Source organism: Nicotiana tabacum, unplaced genomic scaffold, assembly GCF_000715075.1.
Source record: "Nicotiana tabacum cultivar K326 unplaced genomic scaffold, ASM71507v2 Un00022, whole genome shotgun sequence".
Taxonomy (NCBI): Eukaryota; Viridiplantae; Streptophyta; class Magnoliopsida; order Solanales; family Solanaceae; genus Nicotiana; species Nicotiana tabacum.
This window is the reverse complement of record NW_027438260.1, coordinates 439,655-455,678: the sequence shown is the minus strand read 5'-3', so window position 1 is coordinate 455,678 and position 16,024 is coordinate 439,655. Positions and strand designations below refer to the sequence as shown.

The 16,024-nt window shown below is 38.9% G+C and overlaps 1 protein-coding gene across 1 annotated transcript; it reads left to right on the top strand.

Moving 5' to 3' along the window:
- The first annotated feature begins 9,932 nt into the window (after positions 1-9,932).
- Positions 9,933-12,246, top strand: LOC107786156 (AP-4 complex subunit sigma). The gene is made up of 4 exons (XM_075248687.1): positions 9,933-10,223; positions 10,985-11,071; positions 11,813-11,881; positions 11,963-12,246. The coding sequence occupies exons 1-4, from the start codon at positions 10,083-10,085 to the stop codon at positions 12,095-12,097; spliced, it is 432 nt and encodes a 143-aa protein (XP_075104788.1). The 5' UTR covers positions 9,933-10,082; the 3' UTR covers positions 12,098-12,246.
- Positions 12,247-16,024: the final 3,778 nt, after the last annotated feature.

The window sequence follows — 16,024 nt, the reverse complement described above, 5'->3', positions numbered from 1 at the left end:
GAGATTCAGTAGGATAAGACTGAGAGCGGTGACATTGCTGGGGACACGGAGATGTCCAAGGAGCCATAGGGAGTTTTCTTCACTTTTCCCCCTCTTTTAATCTTGGTTTGTTAAGCATTGGGGACAATGCTTATCTTTATTCGGGGGGGAGTGGAGTTTATTGATCACATTTAATACATTCTGAGACACTTGGCCTGTAATAATTTGATATTATTCTCTTTTTTCTTATTACGTATATATTCTCTCTCTTTCTCTCATTATGTACATTCATTCTATCTTCAGTAGCTTTTGCTTAGTAGCTTCTTTATTTTTATTTTCTTTATTAGTTCTTTGTTTGATTTAGTAGCTTCTTTTTATGTTTTAGTATATAATAAGCCTTTGGTTTTATTAATGCCGCGGTTCTTTCCAAAGGTAGTTGTTGTGCGAACCGGGTGACTCGTCCCAATGATGGATGGCGTGACAACCTTCTTAAGGGAATGAATCCGTTTTTGGTGTTAAGGTAATAATAATAGTAATGAATAAAAAGACCTAATTAAGTCATGCTCAAAGAGTCAAACATGATTTAATTGGTACCAACACACTTAACTACGTGCTTATGTTTAAAAACAAGGTTTCATAAAGAAATAACTCCAGTTAGTCACTTCGTGACTCTTGTGTTAACCTTGGCAATCATCGAGTGATTTAATTGGACCATAGTGATTTTAAACTTGAATATGGTCGTTGTGGGCCCTCGACTCTATCCTCTTTAACAATCCGATTGCGTGAGGGGTGAGATGAATTGTTGATAGTCCATGTATCCGTGCGAAGAGTCTAGAACTTGCTCCGAATGTGTTTCAAGGCGAAATCCTAAGCTTGCTTGGTTTGAAAAGTGATTGTAGGCCCTCCTTGGCCCGTTTGGGTTTTCTATTGCTAACCAATGTCATTATCCCTTGTCAACCCCTTTGAGCCTCTAGCCTTTCTCATTTGATAACCATGTTACAAGTCTTTAGCCGTTTTGTCGTGACCCTCTCTTGGCACCCGAGCTTTCCTTAACACTCTTGTGTAACAAATGGCTAAAAACTTAAGTTTGGGGAGAGACGAGGAGCTTGAAAAAGGTATCAAGGCACAAAACGAGAGAAGAAATGATCTCAATGAGAAGAGAAGGCAAGAAAAGAAAAGAACAAAAAGAAAAATGCAAAAAAGTGAATAAGTGAAAGGGTTGAAGGGATTCAAAAAGAGGTAATGATCCCAAACATGGAGAAATCAAAAAGGGAGAAAAAGAATGAAATAATCAAGAAAGAGTAATGTTAAGTCTCTCTAGTCCCCAATGAAAAGAAAGTGTCTCTAAGAATTGGGAAAGTGTGAGCCAAGAAATGAAAAATAATGGAGTGCTTAAGGAAAGGTGTAACCACTCACCCACACCATACCCAATCCTAATCCAAAAGCCTTCATTACATCCCGAAAGAAGTCCTACTTGATTTCAAGGCGAGTGAGCTTACATTAGTGGCGATCTATATGAGAGGAAAGCATATGGTACTTAAAGTCGTACTTGCGACATTCTCTTGAGAGAGATGAGTGAACCTTTCAAAAATCTTTGGATTGAGTGCTAAACCTCTTAAGTGAGCTAGGCAAATGGAAAGTAGAGGAGGAAGAAATTGGAGTCCACCATGACCTACATGATAGAGCAAGAGTCCTTGATGAGTAAACTCAATTCTTGAAGCTCGAATGTCACATTAGAACTATATGTGTATGAATGTTTAACTTGTCGTCTTGTTGGTAATACATGAGCAGTGTGGGTAATTGTTGGTCCCAACTGATGTGTGGATAGCTCACCTTTGACTCGCTGAAATGTCCCTTAACTTTTGGAGGTAGGAACTAATTTATTTGCTTGAGGACAAGCAAAGATTTAAGTTTGGGGGAGTTGATAAGTGGGGATTTTGACTGCTTATTAGTGCCTTTTAGCTTATGTTTTAGTCCAAAAGCAATTGAATTGTGTTCTCAAAACTAATGAAATTGTGCAAAATTGCAGGAATGCTGGAAGTTTGGTCTCCAGAGATGAAATCCGACTCAAAAAGGAGTATTCCGAAGCATAAGGCAATAAAGGGCACAGAAGCACAAATGTGCGGTCCGCGGAAGGAATTGCGGACTGCAGAATTCCATCTGCGGCTGCAAATCAAGGAGAGACATTTAGCAAAACTTTACGCAAAGTGCGGACCATACATGAATTGCGTGGCCGCAAAACTGGACTAAGAGTCGAAGATCAGAGAGTATGCAAAAAGACCAAGTCCAGAAGCCTCTTTGAATTGTGGACTTCACAAGAATTGTGCGGCCGCAGCCCAGAAATGTGCGGCCGCAGAACTCCACTTCCTTCCAGATAAAGAAATCTACGGTCCACACATAGAATTGTGCGGTCGCAGAACCTCCCGAGGGATATTTTTGTCCGAGATTTTCAGCCATGTATAAATAGATGAGTTTCACAAAATTAGGTTACATTTGAACATCTGAAGTTGATGTAGCCGTTATTCTTTACTACTTTAGGAAGTTTTACATTGCTTTTGTGTATTTACGTCAGATTTAATCATTTTAAGCTTCCATTATAAGTTTAAGTAGTTTCTCTTCCTTGTTTTCTTCAAATCCCATTATGCGTAGCTAGACTTTTACTAGGGTTGTGACCCAAACCCAGTGTGTAAACCTTATGGGTATCTAATTTAGTGCTTGTTTATGATTGGGTGTTGATTATTTAGCTTAGTTCATGCTTTAGTTGTAGAATTAATGATTGCAAATATTTGTTCATGCCTATTTGACTTAGTCTCTACTTGAGAAAGAGGGACCTAATCTAGGATAACTTAGCTAACAAGGTATTGGGTCAATTAAGAGATTGATTAACCCAATTAAAGGGTTCAACCTAGAGATAGTAATAACCCGATTTGAGCTCTTATCAACTGTTTTGGGTGATACCCATTTGGTCTTGAGAAAGCCAAATTGGGGAAAACCACTCTCTGACCGAGAGGTATTGAGTGGGTAATATAGAGTTGAGAGCTATAATACACCTCAATCAACAAAACAAGCATTAACGTTTTTATCCCATTAGGCAAACACCTAGGTTATGGTCACAACCCTAAGCCTTTTACCCATTTGGAAAAAACCTAAAACAATTATCTCTAGTCTATTTTATTTATCTTGCAATCATTAGATTAATAGTAGAAATCGAAATCGTTGTTGTGAAAGTGCAATCTAGATAATCCAATTACTCAATTGAAATATATACCCCTAACTCTTATCCTAGCTCCTAGTGAATTCGACCCCGACTCCTAGTTGGGTATTTATTATAGCATACAACCGTTTCATATCTCTATTGAGGTGTGCTTTGGACGTGATCAACGCTCCAATAATTTACCAAATAGGCAAATACCTCCACTCAGTCACATCTCCATGGCCTTTCATCAAGTGGGGAATGGACATCGTGGGCCCCCTTCCTGCAGGGTGAGGTAATGTATAATTTCTTTTAGTTTTAACTGATTATTTCTCTAAATGGGTGGAAGCAGGAGTGTTTGCCAAATACGCAAACAAGAGGTAATTGCCTTCATATGGAAAAACATTTGCTGATTCGGCCTACCCAAAGAGATCAGTTGCGACAACGGACCCAAGTTCATGGGAAAGAAAACCGCTGAATTCTTCGAGAAATGGCGTATTAAGATGATAGTAAGAAATGGACAATCAAGAGGATACTATCAACCCCTTATCACCCGGTGGGTAATGGGCAGGCAGAATCCTCCAACAAGTCCATATTAAACATCATGAAGAAGTATTGTGGGCATATAGAACTACCCTAAAGACAAGCACGGGAGAGACGCCCTATTCTTTTGTCTACGGAACCAAAGCAGTTATACTGATTGAAGTTGGAGAACCCAGCCTAAGGTACTCCCATGAAAGCGGCACCAGCAATGACGAGAGTAGAAGGCAAGAGCTCGATGAGATCGACGAACTAAAGGATATGGCGTACATAAGAATGGCCGCCCAAAAGTTACAAGCAGAACATTACTACAACAAGAAGGCAAAGGTCTGGCCGCTGAAAGTTGGAGACTATGTACTCAAAGCCAAAACCCAAGCAAGCAAAGATCCATGAGAAGGCAAACTAGGGACAAACTGGGACGATCAGTACAAGATTATAGCCAAAGCAAACAAGGATTCATTTCAACTAGAGACAATGGAAGGAAAACAACTGCCAAACAATTGGAACATCAGCCATCTCAAATACTTCAACTTCTAAAAAGGAAGAAGCGCCCCCCGGTCGTACTCTTTTTTCGCTCACTTGAGTTTTGTCTCATTAGGGTTTTCTCAAGGAGGTTTTTAATGAGGCGACAAAAGGGACACTTCGACTCGAAGTATGCGAAGAATGGATTGGTTTCTCTTTCATTGCCCGACTACTCAATACTCTCCAAGTCGAACACTGAAGGGACTAGATATACCGGGACTGGGACTGGGACTGGAATGCCAGCCAATGCCCAAAGTTGTAACTTTCTCCAATTATGTATTCAGAACAACAACGTCAAAGTAATGGAAATTTACGATTATCAAAATTGCCTTAGCAAAAAATTTAGTTCGACCAAGTTCGAATAACACCTACCAGCCCTCAGCCGCGATTTTATAAAAGGTTAAGTTCGACCAAGTTCGAACAATACCTACCGGCCCTCGGCCGCGATTTTATAAAAGGTTCAGTTCGACCAAGTTCAAACAACACCTACCGGCCCTCGGCCGTGATTTAATTAAAGGTTGAGTTCAATCAAGTTTGAACAACACCTACCGGCCATCGGCCACGTCTCTATATAAGGTTAAATTCAACCAAACAAAAGGCTAAGTCCAACCAAGTTCAAACATAACCTATTGATCCTCAACTAAGGAGGCATACTCGATCTATATAGACAAAGGGATGATTTGGCCGATGGCTATTAAGACCAAGGACTACGATCAGCCAGAGGACGACACAAAAATATAAAGGAGCAAAACATACATGTACAGAAATAAATCATGGCCAATAAGAAATGCATAGATAAAGCAAAAATCAACTTTGATATTCATAGACAAAAGATTGTATTTTACAAAGGCTCCTGAAGATGCCAGCAAAAATCCATAAAAAATACTAAGGAACTACTAGCCATCGCCATCACGACCTACAGCATCCTCACCAGCCCGACCCTCCGCAATGTCACCCCCCTGATCGGCAACACCATTACCGTCCAGACCTTCAGCGTCCTCTCCATCCTCTCCCTGAGGGTAAATATCATCATACCAAACATCCTCCTTAAGATGATCCACGGCATCCTTCGCGTTCTCATCTTCTTCGCCAGGACGAGGCGTAGCAGGGTTGTACCACAAGAAATCCGAGCCTCGCGAACCTTGAACCAAGCATCATCAAAAGCCGCCCCAGAAACGGAGCCTGTCGCATGCAACTCACTAAGCACATCCAATCAGGCCTCGGCATGAATCCATTCTTCATACAGCTTACAGGGGATGTTGGGGAAGCCAGAAGTAGTAGACAAAGAAGGCCGTGCAAGAGTTGGGCCTTCTCGGCCTCCAAAGCAGCAACTCGATCATAAAGATCGGAGGTTTCTTTTTCCAACTCCCCAATCCTCTCATCTAGTCATTCATCTTTGGCCCTCGCCGTCGACAGGTCATTTTATAGCTCATAACGAAGGGTTCGGTTCACCAACTTAAGGAACTCTACCTTTCTCCTAGCCTCCGACCGAGCAGACTCCGCCTTATCAAGCTCCCCCTGCTTCTCGGCAACCTCACCGCTGAGAGCCTCCGCCTTGAACTGACACTCTTCAAGCTGGCCTCGCAGTTGGACCACTTGAGCTTGGAGATCCTTTATGCCCCTACTAAGCTCGAGCTCCTCCTCTTTGCTCCTTAACATCCCTTCAGAGATGCTACACTTCTCTAGGGCTTGAATCAACTCCTCATCCCTCTTCTTCAAGTCCTCCCTTAAGACCCGCACATCGCCGCCTTCGCAAAACCGACCCCCGGAGCTCCCAATACTTTCTAAGGCACGTTGTATACTTATCTTTCAGCTTCACGTAAATTTCCCTATGCCTATTCTCCCGGCAAGCACTCTCAATCTCTAGAATAACTATGTACAAAATGAAGAAAATGTGTTAGAACTTGCAAAGAAACTAAGGCATAAGAAAAGAAACATATAATAGTCGTACTTACCCTCAGAGCGACACCAACAATGTTATTCGACATAATACCGTCGTTTATCGTCTCGAGGGTTGTACCCTCAATCTTAGAATAAAGAGGACCGAGGACAGAGATTTACTTCTCGGTATTTACAAGCAGATTACGATCCACTAGGATCATAATAGTTCTGGAGCCCCCTTCCAACCTCACCTCAAGTTGAGTAAGCCCCTCATCAATCATCCTCAACTCATCCAAATCCATATCGGAGTCAGACCCGACGTCCTCCTCAATAATGGTCTTCCCTCTGTCACCAACAGACGAGGGGACATCTACTGCATCCCTAGAAGACGAAGCCTCCTCCTACCTCGGAGGTGCGAGGCCGTTGTCAGGCATCCCCCATTCGACAGTCCCCTCCAAGTGTAGGGCCTCGGAGTCCATCTCATTGCTCTCTCTGACATGCACTACGACCGTCTCTTGAAGAACAAAGTCGCCCTCCTCTAAGTCGATGGCTATTGACCTTTCTCCTCCAGCTTATATGGCTCTCCTCTTACTGGAAATTGGACCACTATCATCAGGGGAGACGTCATCATCCTCATCAACCATCAAAAATAGTTGAGGAGCAGAAGCAGTAGACGGAATGAAGACAGGCTCTCGGACTGTGACAACCAAGGTAGGGGCCGATACGGAAGGTATAGTAGTCGCAACAGTGGCAGAAGCCGAAGGCACAACATCCTTTCTCCGAAAAAGGGCACCGGTGCCCGGCTCCTCCGAGAAGACCCCCTGCTTGAGAAAAAGACAAGATGTCAAGTTAGTAGAATGAATCGACATACCACAAAAAGTAAATCGACCACGACCAAATGGAAGAAGTTACCTGTCGAATGAAGAGCTGGTTTGAACTTCTTGAAGAAGCTCGGCCAATCGTGGATTCCTATGACATGGGGGAGGATTTGCTCGACCCAAACGGAAATACGCGTGACTAAAAGGGGAGGCTGGTTGTTGACTGCAAGAAAAGGAGAATCCTTCAAGTAATTCCAAGCAAGTAAAAGAATAAAAATAGAAATCAGGCACTTATGTGTGTAGTTCCAAGCCTCAAGAAAACCATCGACGTTAGCCACAACATCCCCAGTTCTGACGTGGAAGAAGTTAAGCCAGAATTGATGACTGGCCTTGTCGTCCATCTTCACCACCAAGAATTGCCTCCACGTTGGCGAAGGTTCAGCTTCGTTCCCCTATAGAAGCTAGGGGCGAATAGATGCACCAAATGTCGCAGTGTCAGTTCGACCCCGGCCAGCTCGACAAATTTGGTCAGCATTCTAATAATCTTGTAGACGTACGACGCAAGCTGAGTAGGGTAGACACCGTAGTGACGACAAAATTCTTCCACCAATGGAAGAAGGGGGAACGAATAACCGATGAGGAAGGGGTAGGCGTATAGAGCACAGGACACTGGGCGGTGAACCTGCACCACCTCCCCTTCGGCCAGGATCAATTCGACGTGATTTGGAAGACCAAACTTGGCCTTGCATTTCGCCAATTCTTTGGACATCATCGTCGATAGGAAAATCTCTGGTGCAACATCCAGTGATCAGGTGAGATCAGACCTAACATCGGGGTTATGAGGGATTATTTCCTCCACCAACAGAAAAGCTTCATCCTCAGCAACGGAAAAAACACTCTCCCAAATAAGAGGGAAACACAACTGCCAAGGGAGCAACGCGACTCCCTTCACTAGCATATGAGGGTAAGTTTGACATGATTCAAGGTCTGGGGAATGATGTAGGGCAACGAAATAAGGAAAGGAGGTTCAGAGAAGAAAGTTGGTGCTGCGAAAAGTTAGAAGAAACAAACTTCAAATTCAGGTCCAAGAACCTATATTTATAGAAATCATGGCACTAAACCCGAAAATGACTCGTCATAATTGGCACCGGGATCGAAACATCAGATCCAATCAAGGGTCACGCACGAATCGAAGCAATACATCGGGAATATGTGTCATAATGATGCATGATGTCATGACGTCACTCAAACCCTTGGACAAGATAACTCCAACAAATCACTCGGGAAACCTGAAGTATTTGAAATATGCAGCCCACAGAGGGCCATGTTGCTTGTTTGCCATAATGACAATGACTCTTACAGCCTACTTGATAACTTCGACCACGAACGACATTATTCGCTTATCGAGCTCACCTGCGAGGACGACCTCAATAAGCGGAGGGACTAACTGTATGGGTCAAAAATTACCTTTGACATGATCTAACCATGGCTCTCGCACACTGCCACGTGTCGCTAGTACGACTTCGATAAAGGTATGCCCGACGTCAAAGTGAACTCTTAAGAAGGGAAGGGCAGGGTCGATAATGCTATTGAAGACCAAGGTTGAAGAGTCAACAAAGATCGAGATCGAAAAGTCGGCGAAGATCAGAGTCGAGGTCGAGCACTCACCGTAAATTGAGTGAATAACGGCTAATTTTAGGATAAGATATCTAAGGAGAATATTTTGTAGATATTCTCTGTACCAGTACTATTAGGGTATTCTAGGTATATGTTACCTATAAATAGAAAGAGACACAAGGATAGGGGAGGAAGATATTCAGTTGTAAGAAAATACATTGACTTTATAGAGAGAATCTGGATTTATTGCAAAGACACGAGAAATATCTTTTTACTAAGATTCTTGCATAACTTTTTTACTTGATCCAAGAACTACTTGAATATTCGAAGGCTCATAATCATTCATCATTGTGAGAAGGAAAATTCACAAATCTCACCCCTTTTCGAGTGACTCACACGTTCTTGTTTACTTAAATGTCATTCATTACTATTTATTTTTATTTACTGCTATCTACCATCTTTTGGGTCATTGAATGTTGTTAGTTGTCCACATTTACTGTTATTCAATCAAATATACACCTTACCTACTACAAAATCGGTAATCTTGTCTTTTGGATATTAATATTAGTTAAGATTGACTTTACTTTATTTAAATCTAATTGGTTGAACCCGAATCTAAATTTTGGGTCAAACAATAACCCGGGTCGACCTATCCATAGATTCTTCACCAAAACATATTATTGTGGTCATAATACAACACCGAGGTCCCTCTTTTGCCCATAACCTCTAAATTTGTTTCTTCCATTACTCTGCCAACTTTTAGAAGGATTTCTCTAGAGATTTATCCTTAGAAGAGTCATCTTCAAATGATTACAAATTTATTATTTGCATCAAGCTGTGAACATTAATTGTTTTTGCAAGAGAAATACTGAAACACAAATTATCACTTCAGCGAACACAAATGGTGATTTGGGAATCAAGTTGGAGGTCATTTAACATGTCTCCTTTCGTTACCTAATGACTGTAAATAAGTGGTGCATAAATCAATTTTAATTCCGTAAATTAGCCCACTAGTTTAGTTCTATCTCTATGCTAGGGTGATTATGTTATAAATCTAATATATTTGTATTGAATAAAAAACAGAATTAGACTCAGCTTAAACTTCCTCTGAAAATTGGAGCATGAGTGAATGCTGTATGGCAGGTTAAGACTTATTTCAGTTTTTACCTTTTAGAATAATCATTCTGTTAAGATTCTTAATAGGCTTTAGTTTTAGGGATCAAATCACACAATTAGACTAGTTTAAGGCTCAACGTGATCAGTTGAATAATACATGAATCCAAACTGAAATAATGCAATAATACAGGACTAAAATCGCTATTTCCCAAAAACAAAAAAGTGAATTATTTGTACACGTACTATAAATACTAGTGAAATCCTCGTTACATTGAAGACCCACCGGGAATTCAACCGGACGACCGTCAATTCCAAAAACCCAAAGAAACTGAAATTCTCTTTTTTTTCATTTGAATTAGTCAAAGAATTATTTTGCTGATTCCAAAATCAAAATAGAGAAGAAGATCAGAGAAAAGATGGGGATCAGATTCGTATTAATGGTGAATAAGCAAGGGCAAACTCGGTTGGCCCAGTACTACGAGTACCTCACTTTAGAAGAAAGGCGTGCTCTTGAGGGTGAAATTGTCCGCAAATGCCTTGCTCGCAATGAACAGCAGGTCAAACTCATTCTTCTTCAGTTCTATCTATCTTACTAATCTCCCTTTGAATGTTTAGGATTTGGCCTGCATTTTTTTCTTATTGTTTTTGATTTAATTTGTTGATATCTCGGAATTTATCGTGTAAGGTTTCATCTGATGGATCTTGTTCCTTTCGGTTCCTTCACTTGAGAATTGATAGCTTGTACTGCTTGCATTAACTTCCGTTTGAGATCATAGGATGTTTTACTTTTTTTTTAAATGAACATCAATAATGATCCACCCAATCGGGTGGATCCGTATGTTCATTTATTTATTTTTACTTATTTCTTGTTTTTGCCAATGATTAGCTGGTTGGGGAAGGGGATGGGGAAAGAATAGGTTTTTTTTCTTCAAATAGCTTGTGTTTAATATTAAGGAGGACATTGGCGGAGCCAGAAATTCCAACTATGGGATTCATAAACAGTATACTAAAGTTTTCTTTATATAGAGGGGATTCACATAATATTTTTACCTATATAAACATAATTTTCTGGCGAGGGGATTCAATTCAACCCGCTTCACCATACATAACTCCTCCACCGAAGGCGAGGTTGAGCTATTGTTGTAGATTATTTTTGTTTTGGGGGAGGGGAGGAGGAGGGAGAGGGGTAGGTGGCAATTCATTTCTTCGTAGAGTGTTATTAAACCTTGATCACTTGATGTACATAATGTTCTGATCCCTGATGTTCTCTTTTACAATTTTTCTCTTATTATTGGTCTTATTGTGCACTTGAAAGCAGTGTTCATTTGTGGAGCATCGTAATTACAAAATCGTGTACAGGCGGTATGCGTCACTCTTTTTCCTGGTCGGAGTTGATAATGAAGAAGTAAGTTAAATATTTTGTTTTCCTGCAATTTCTTGTTTATTGTATATTAAAAGTTCAGTGCTGTAATTTTCCTCTTTTTTTGATATCATGTACTGTCTAGTTTGCTGTAAGTTCGTGCTTTCTCTCTCTCTAGAAGGAGATTTCACTTATGCTTCATTCCTGAGAATCAACTTTGCTAATGCTGGAGGCATTCTTATTTTCCTCCTTAACCATATAATCATGAGCTGGAGTCTGCTTTGTTCCTTGAACAAATATAGTCAGAGTATCTTAAATGCTAGAGAAAAAGAGGAAAAAAGAAGTATTTTAATGTTGTTTTGAAAGTGCATTTCATGCCTTTTTTACTTGGTTGCTCTCTGTCAGTTCTAGATAACCTCAGGGGTTGAGGAACACATTGCAGTATATAAATATCAAACTCCAGAACACTGTCTATTCATAAACTGCAGCACAAATTTTCTCAAACAACCGAGGTTCATATGGGGAATATGTAATGTGCTGCTACTGCTAGTAAAGTCGAGGTTTATACTTGGTTTATAAATATGTTTAACTGCAGCAATGTCATACCTCGGAAAAGGTTGGTCTTTTTTGGTTTCAGTGGGCCAGGGGGTGGAGGGTGACTTTCTTTTTTTTTTTTTTTTTGGGGGGGGGGGGGGGTTTGCTTCGCGAACGCGACCATAAGCTAATTCCGTTGTTCTTTTCTCTTTGTGGTTTGCCTTCTCATTGTTCATCTCTTCCATATGTCAGAATGAACTTGCTATTTTGGAATTCATTCACCTGTTAGTTGAAACCATGGATCGTCATTTTGGCAATGTGGTAAGCTTATGATCAAGTAAATTATTATTTTCCTTTTCGACATTTCTTTCAGTCTTAATGAATATCATTTTTCTAATTTAGTGCGAGCTGGATATAATGTTTCATCTTGAAAAAGCACACTTCATGCTGGAGGAGATGGTAATGAATGGGTGTGTTGTTGAGACAAGCAAGGCAAACATTCTGGCTCCAATTCAGCTAATGGAAAAGGCATCATAAGTAATATACTCTGATGTATGGAATTCCTAATAAACCGATTTGCTTGTGTAGTGTTTATGTTTTGGATTTGTGCTGGTAAAACCATCCTTAGTTTTGTTGTGGCAAATGCTAAAATTATGAGAGGGTACAGTTCTTTGATTGTTTAGTCATCCCTTGGTGCTACTTCTTGCTTGATTGGCCTTTTTAAGTGTTTATAATGCAAGTTATACCTAATTTTAAGGGAACTCGAAAAGAAATTTAAAGAATATGATATGGCTGGTAGTTTTTCTCCACCCCTCCATCTTAGCTAAGGCATAGAAAAGACAGGAACAAGTACTAGCAGAAATTTTCTTATTCTTGGAAAAGAAACAGTATCATTCTGATAGCTAGGAGTTTTAGCTAAAGCCAAACTCAATGATAACACTAACACCTATAGGAAGGATACTTGATAAGGTACCTCTAGGAAGTTTAACATTAATGCAGTTTGTGTTACCATAACATATGCTACTCCTTCCGAACCTTGAGGCAATTAGTCATTTGATATGTACAAATAGTAGAAATCATTATAAATACACATTGCTTCAAGTTCAAGCAGGATGCATCAATCATATGGCAGCTGCTCTTCCATCTTTTCTCGGGTCACTCAGAGCGGTAAGTGTCCCATGCAAAACTCCATTTTCTTATCCTTAACGAATAATTAGTTGGCAGATGGCTCCTCCTGCTCTTGCTTCAAGTTGATGATCCCTCTCTTGTAAGTACTGCTTGTTCTCCTACTGGGCTGCTTCCACATATCATTTGCTCTCCCTTTGATTTCTTAGAGATAATTCTGTTCTCTACTTTTTTTCCTCAGATACTTTTTCAACTATTGGAATATATCCAATATTACTCATCTATCTATTATAGGAAATCAATTGTTTGGGACTGAGGCATAGCAGTAGTAGTTGTATCTATTAAAGGGGGAAAAAGCACACTACTAGTAAAGTTCAGTCCAAAAGCAATAAAAGCAATTTTATTTATTTATTTATTAGGGAAACATCAAAGTAGTTACAAGATACTGCAACCAGGCTATGAAGATAGTTCCCCAGCTATTGGTACATAGCATTTTATTTTAACCCCACCATTTGGGATTTTATTCATACAACAAAAAATATTACGCCAAAGCCACATGAATAGCCACAAGAGAGGCTCTAAGATGAAGAGTTGTTGAGAACTCATGCCACCCGGATTAAGTCAGCATTGAGCTTTCATGCTTAATAGCTAGGGGTGTCAATGGATATTTAAAAACCGACTAAACCGACCGAATTGTACCGTACCAAATCGATTTTTAAGTTTCTTTGAATAAAACCGTAAGTTTTTATATAAATCTATAACTGTACCGATAATTAGGGTAGGTTTTTTATTTTATAAAAATAAACCGAAAAAATACCGAACTGTATCGAATAAATTTACATGTGAAAAATATATTTATATATTAAGTTTAAAAATAATAAAACATTAAATTTTCCTTGGATCTTGGAATTATGAAAATAATTACAAACCAACAAGTAATAAACGCAAAATCATAATTCTCAAACCTATTATGCTACTCTCATTGAAACTAAATTATTTTCAGCATATTCACTATTAAGACACAAGGCATTGTAGCGATTATGAGTAGCAAACTACAATGTATTGATTATGTTTCCTTTCGTATAATTTAAATTTATCTTTTTGAATATTTAATCTTCTATAGACTTTATTCTTGAGTTCCAGTCCAGTTTGGTTAATATCTTTCCACTCGTGTGATTAATATTTTCTTTATATTAATTTGTTTAGTCTCTTTTACGATGTTGTAGAGTAGTTGATGGATATATACTCTAGACATCTTTCATATTTTCTTGATTCATCATCCTTTAAAATGTAAAAATGTCTAGAGAGTTTTGATAAGTCTTATAAAAGTATGTATGTTATTGCATTCTACTTCTATTAGTGACTTTTACATGACATTTAAAAAAGAAATACCGAAAATTAACCGAACCGTACCGATACCGAAGAGAAACCGATATAATTGAGACGGTTTCGAAAAGTCTAATTTTGATTATACATAATAAAATAATCGAAAATTGGTATGGTACAAAATTTACAAAAATAACTGGCCGAACCGAACCATTGACACCCCTATTAATAGCTAGTCCATTTGGTAGCTACTCCATTTCCACCCTTCAGGCAATGTGAAACTTTCATTTGGTTTAATTATCAATCCCTAATAAAGGTTTCAATAGCTAGTTATTAGGATGAAATTAATTGGTTTAGTTTATTACTTCCTTTGACAATGTTATAAGAGGACAACCAACCATTAGGAAGAGCTACAAATCCGTAGATAATGGCAAATATATTACAAGTGGGGTCTGAGAAGAATAGTATGTACGCAAACCTTACCCCTACCTTCAAGAAGATTAAAGGAAACACCAATTCTAAAACCGAACCAAAAATACAAAGATACAAAAGCGATTAGGAATAGCTACTATAATCCGAAAAAAATGTCAAATATATTGTAAACTAGAGAGTCAATGATCGTGCTGAGCACGAGCCCAACATCAGTAGAAATTCATGTTACATAGTTTGTAGATCTATTCAAAGCTGACACAGGGTGGATAATCTGTCATATTTGACATAGATCTTTAAGATGAGTACCACAAAAGGCAACTCTAGTCTCTATGAAATTGAACATAGACAGAGAGAGATACATATCACGCCTCTTCTTTTAATTACGAAATAACGTTATATCGTTAGAAAAGTTGATGAGCCTTTAGATAATTCACATTCCATTATGAATATTGGCATCAGTTCGCATAAAGAAATTAAAAGTTTTACACCTATAAATTGTCGCTTAACACTAAAAACAGATACCATAGGGCATCTAGCTAGTTTTACATACATATATACGGCTTCGTGCTATTTGAAGTTACTTCCCAACTTTGATACAGCCAAACAGAACACTTTCAATGAACACTGCCGTCAAGAGAGTTCTAACCTCAACAGTAGTGTCTAGTACAAATAAATGATTAATAAAGAAATATAACATTATATGGATAGTACTATATATAATTATATACTGTAGTCGAGGAGCAGTAATACACGTCTCGGTCAGAAGAATCAGTGAAATGAATAGCCCGTTTAGAAATCACCTTATTTTAAGAACTATTTTTTTTTTCAAAAGTACCTTTTTCAAAAGTGTTTTTCAAAAAAGTATTTTTGGAGGGAAGCTATTTTTTTCTGCTTCTCCAAAACTGTTTCTGCTTCTCCTCAAAAATATTTTTTTTCTTTTAAAAGCTTGGCCAAACACCTTAATTTTAGAAAAAAAATACTTTTGAAAAAAAAAAATACTTTTGCTTCAAAAGAAGCTTGGCCAAACGGGCTAGAAGTTACCTCTGACTCCTATATCAACTTTTGCTAGATGACAACCATTTAATATATCTACTGAAATGACATCGCTGTTTGCTTGGGCTTGTTCGTATGAATTTGAGACTAACAATCATTAACAGTCGATAGGTAATGATTAGCTTGACCATCAAATTACATACTGCGGCATAATTTCTAGAAAGGCATTCCTAGAGAACCAGAGAGATCCCAAGTCCACACTGTCTTAGTTCTTTGGTTGACACTATTTTCAACTAGACATAAGGACAAAAGTGGATATATAACTGTCTAGCCAACCAAATCTGTGGTAGTTCCACTTGCTAAGGCACGAGCAGAAACAAAATTTTAGGTTATTATAAGGTGGCTAAAGATCTCTTACAAGTTCTTCATGTCCGAATTCTCATGTCTCTGAAAAAAATAATTTACTTAATGCCAGTCTTATCATTCCTGAGAGCATATCTGTAGAAAAACATGTTAGATTGCATTTTATGAAAAAATAACCGGGGCGTTTACTCCTGTATTGGCGATCACTACTAGAAATCAGAGAAA

What these genes read in the sequence shown, in the direction of transcription:
- LOC107786156 (XM_075248687.1), top strand. Translation starts at nt 10,083, where the DNA reads ATGGGGATCAGATTCGTATTAATGGTGAATAAGCAAGGGCAAACTCGG. An exon ending in TTGCTCGCAATGAACAGCAG is followed by an intron (nt 10,224 to 10,984) that starts GTCAAACTCATT and finishes ACTTGAAAGCAG; the next exon opens with TGTTCATTTGTGGAGCATCG. An exon ending in TCGGAGTTGATAATGAAGAA is followed by an intron (nt 11,072 to 11,812) that starts GTAAGTTAAATA and finishes TCCATATGTCAG; the next exon opens with AATGAACTTGCTATTTTGGA.